The sequence below is a fragment of the Aplysia californica genome, unplaced genomic scaffold, assembly GCF_000002075.1.
Source record: "Aplysia californica isolate F4 #8 unplaced genomic scaffold, AplCal3.0 scaffold00506, whole genome shotgun sequence".
NCBI classification, from domain to species: domain Eukaryota; kingdom Metazoa; phylum Mollusca; class Gastropoda; order Aplysiida; family Aplysiidae; genus Aplysia; species Aplysia californica.
Window position 1 is genome coordinate 285,141 of NW_004797776.1, and position 4,430 is coordinate 289,570.

General features: G+C 39.6%; 1 protein-coding gene across 1 annotated transcript in view; it reads right to left on the bottom strand.

Annotated features, from left to right (window-relative positions):
* The window catches only part of LOC101849638 (tetratricopeptide repeat protein 28), a gene marked incomplete in the record, with an annotated part of 49,999 nt that overhangs the window by 6,314 nt on the left and 39,255 nt on the right, over positions 1-4,430 (bottom strand). The window contains 3 exon segments of the mRNA XM_013086798.2: positions 198-274; positions 1,712-1,774; positions 4,294-4,405. Of these exon segments, the coding sequence (XP_012942252.1) occupies positions 198-274; positions 1,712-1,774; positions 4,294-4,405 (252 nt within the window).

The following is a 4,430-nucleotide window of genomic DNA, read 5'->3' on the forward strand; positions in this document are numbered from 1 at the left end:
GTAAAAAACCCGTCAGATGACAAAAGCGTGCGTTTGAGCGGAGCGTGCTTTTGTGTGGCGTGCATTTAGGCGGAGACTACTGTACCAGCTCCAAAGTGGGGATCCAAACCAAAGCGATCCGCATGGGTGTACTTAAGTCAGCCGGAGTCTTAACTGTCATCATCAGAGAAGTGGGGAATAGCTGACAACAAGCTCACCTCTTGGCCAGTTTCATTTTCTCTGACATTTCGTCTCGGTGTTCAGTCACAGAGAACCAAGGGGTGCTCATTCGAAGCTGAAGAAGAAAAAGAATTATGTGATAATCTCAATTTCAGCATCATAATTTTACATCCAAATATTCTTTTTGCGAAGAAGAACACACAGAGAATAATATTTTATCGTTTTAACATTTCTCCACTCTTTTCATGCTCTAATTAAAACAAATGTATAATGGTTACATTCCCAATCCCATCACTGCTCTTGTACACTAAAAAATTTCTTAATGTTAAAATAAAGAATATTTCATCAACACCGCTCAAGTGTGCCTCATATCCAAACAACAAAGCCCCTTGTCCGTCTTCCTGTGATCCCTACAAGAATCTTGCACATTGTCCCCAATAATTTGGTCATCAACGTCATCATTATTATCATCATCATCATCATCAATTTCCAAACAATGCCCTGTTTCCTGGAGGAAGGGGGGGTGGTGTTCTTGAAGCATAATAATCGATATCCCGTTGGCATATTTTCAACATAACTTGCTAATATCCGGCACCAAATTGGGACTTCCCACAGGTAGAATCATTAGCCTTAGGTTTCCGTCACACATTTGTAAATGTTAAGCCAATCCTTGCTTTTGCAACCCAAAGCGACATGAAATAAAGCACTTTTCTCCATCAAAACAAAGCGAAGCAACATCACTGACTTCATACAAATATGACACAAATAAGCCCTATTCTGACAGCCCTTAGCTTCTTGTGGTGGACATCTGAGCTCCAGTTGGTAAGAATTGGGTTACGATAATCAAGGACAGTGAGCAATGGAATGTAGCCTGCATGTTATGTTTTTAAAATCATGTTCTGCCTGCATTTCAAAGAAAAACTGAGAATGAAATGGTTTGGCCATCTGTTATGAATGTCACCTAGTCAGCCAGCCTCAAGAGCCTATAAAACCAAGCACTCTGGCTATAAAGGAAGAGGTAGACTATGCAAAAGATAGATTGAGGGAGTCACAGAAACCCTGAGAATTTATAATATCCCAATAGATTAGAAAGAGCTGCAGAGCTGGCCTTCCATTTTTTAAAAACTGCATCTCCCCTTGAAGTAAAAGTAAACAAAAAGTAAATTTATTGGTCATGGTTAAAGATACTAATGAAAAGTTCATGACAAGTTCAACTTTTGACAAATAAATACTCAAAGTAAAAGTAATTAAAACTAATTACAACACCCTCATGTCATGATGTGTCTTTGTTTGAGCACAACACTTTAATCCTCAGCTCAAAAACAAGGCACTGTAGAGAGGCAACAAGCTAAAATAACAACCAAAACTACACCACCAACAACAACAATAATTAAATGATGACAACCACATCAACAACAACAAAAATGTAACAAAAAGAAACCCCCAGTGATGCCTCTCTAAAGCACAAGAACAGTAACAACAACAACAACAACAACAACAACAACAACAACAACAACAACAACAACAACAACAACAGAGACTTGACCATCACCTGGTTCCTCGGCAAGATGAGCGGAGTAAGGGAGGGAAGTCTGGGCTGCTCCGTCAGACTGCTCTGTAGGGGAAAATGTCACACACAGATTGAGGAATGCAGGACACCAGTACAGTTTGTTTGCTGGCTAGCTTATCTACCTACTCACCTTCTTAATTACGTATACCTAACAACATAGCTATCTGTCTTACCAACTATCTATAAATACAAGTATATGTAGTATCTGTTTCTCTATTTTTAAGGACAGCTGTAGATAGCAGTCATTCTGCTTGGACGTATCCTACATGACCCAAAATGTTCTTTACTGACACGGCTGAAAAGGCAGCCTGCCCCTTAAACGATCCTAAAATTGTATTCATAGGGCCATAAATACTTGTACCAGTACAAATTTCTAAGTGTGTTCCCCTGCCTCAAACCACGGTGTCAGTGGTGGAACAATTAGGCTCTTCACTGTCACATGGAGAAGATACCAGTATCATTGATTTCAATAGGAATGGCTTTTGTTCTTGCCAACACATCGTTGCTCGGGGGTGAGCGTTCCTAACTGTCAATGCTGATTTTCAGCTCGTTAGCTTAGACAGTACGCTACCCCAGAATCGCAAAGTTCTATCTGACAAATTTTTGGCCGTTTAGAGTTACAAAAACCCTGAGTTCAGAAACCAAATGTTCTATCTGCTCTATCAAAATCGTAAAATAATTCGGAGTCCTTATCAAAATATTCAGAGTTGCATTTGAAAAAGTTTGGCTTGTGAAACTCAAACTTTTTAACGTAAAATTTCCCAAAACTGCGTAGGTCTACTGAGCAGATAGAACTTTGTCATTCTTTAGTTTTAACTTTAGTACGGTTTTACGGCGCTCGCAACCGCATAAGGTCATATGAGTGCCAAGGGGTGGATGTCAACAGAGAAGTCCAAATAGGGAATCAGGCTTACTCTGCTCACCTCTCTAGCCTCAACTGCACAAAGTCTGCTTCCACGATCAAGGCACCCCGGAAATAGCAGTTCACAAGAGAATGACAAACATACAAAGAAGTAGAGGAAAATGATGATAGTAAGGATGAGGAAAGAAAAAGCAGCAGTTCCCCATGTATATGTTGCTTTGGCACAGTATGAGCGTGACATTGATAAAACAGCCCATTTACAATTCCACTGTGCATAAGAACATGTTAATATCCCCCCTTTGGGAATCGCCTAAAGACAACTTCAGTCAGTAGCACAGCCCCGGTGAGATAGTGAGTAGTCTCATCAGTCTCCGTGTCACTGGACTCACAGTCTGTGAGGCACCGAGGCGAACTTAGGCGCTCGTCAAAATAATGAAATCGAAAAAAATGGCATTTTTCTGTCCGTTTGGCAATTTTTATAGAATTTTCGTTTTTTTGTCTTGACCATCACTTTAAAATTAAGGTCCATTTAAAAACACATTTCTATGTGGATTTTACTATTTAAGGCACACAAACGTAAATTTGCAGTTGCTATAGACTCTCAAGCTTTAGAAGTCGACAAACTTTGGTGGCCATTTTCTCGCTAATTTTACTTTTACCTCTGAAACTAGGCAACCCCCACCTCCTAAAATTGCAAATATTTCGACATCTTTTCACGATAGATGAGTATTTTTTTCACTGAACACAAGACAAATGAACAAGCTCTAAAATGCTACCAATAACTCTATATATGCCCAAAAATTGACGAGCGCATGCTTCCATTGGGCCATGACACAGTCTGGTTAATCTGACCCACTCAGGACATTTTCAGACCCCGAGTCTATGACAATGTCACCTTCCTCATCTTTATCATCCCCATATCCAATCTTCCCCATAACTTCAACAACTTGCAAATTTAAGTCAAAAAGAGAAATTTGTTGCCATTTTTCAGTTACTTCGGTATTTACATTCTAGGATAGCCTGCTTTCATCTGCAAAACTACACCTGTATTTGTCAATTGTTCGTAAGCCTAGCAGTAAATTTATACTAACAAATTTCGTACCAATACGCACATTTTCTTATTCCCGAATATGAAACCATCCTGTGCTTGTGGTTAAATCTTTGTAGAGTAGATTTAGAACCAGATGTCTAGTGAAACATTCTTACAGCCAACAAGGAACAGTAAATTTTGCTAACTTCTCTAACGTCCATAGTACGGCAAAAGGCAAAAAATTGTGCATTTTGATGACGTACCGTAATATACATTGTTAGGAAACAAAAGGGTTAAGTATCTCAGTCTGTTTTTGACACTTTGTATCCCTCTCAGCCCGGGTTTGCCCTGAAGGCCTGCCTCTTAAAATCAATTATTGTATTGATATAGCATTTTGCTTCCCTAGAATTTCAAAGTTTTGTCTGCTCAGTACGTATTTTGAGAAATTTGATGTAAAAAATTGTGAGTTTCACAATATGTCCATCAAGCTTTTATGAATGAAATCCTTTGGATATCTTGATAATGACTCCAAATAATCTTGCGATTTTTATAAAGCAGATAAAACATTTGGTTTTTTACCTCATGGTCTTAGTAACTCAAAAACCGCCAAAAATGTCCGATAGTACTTTGAAATTCTAAGGTAGCGATCTACAGTGACAATTTGAGTCTAACCTTGGTGTCACTGGCCCGTCCCAGCAGGTTCACGTCCAGCCTGTACAACAGGACGGGGCTCTTGTGGCAGCTGAAGGAGAGGAGGAGCTGGAGCATGGAGGACAGGAGCTGTCTGTGGACGCAAGGGGAGGAAACGG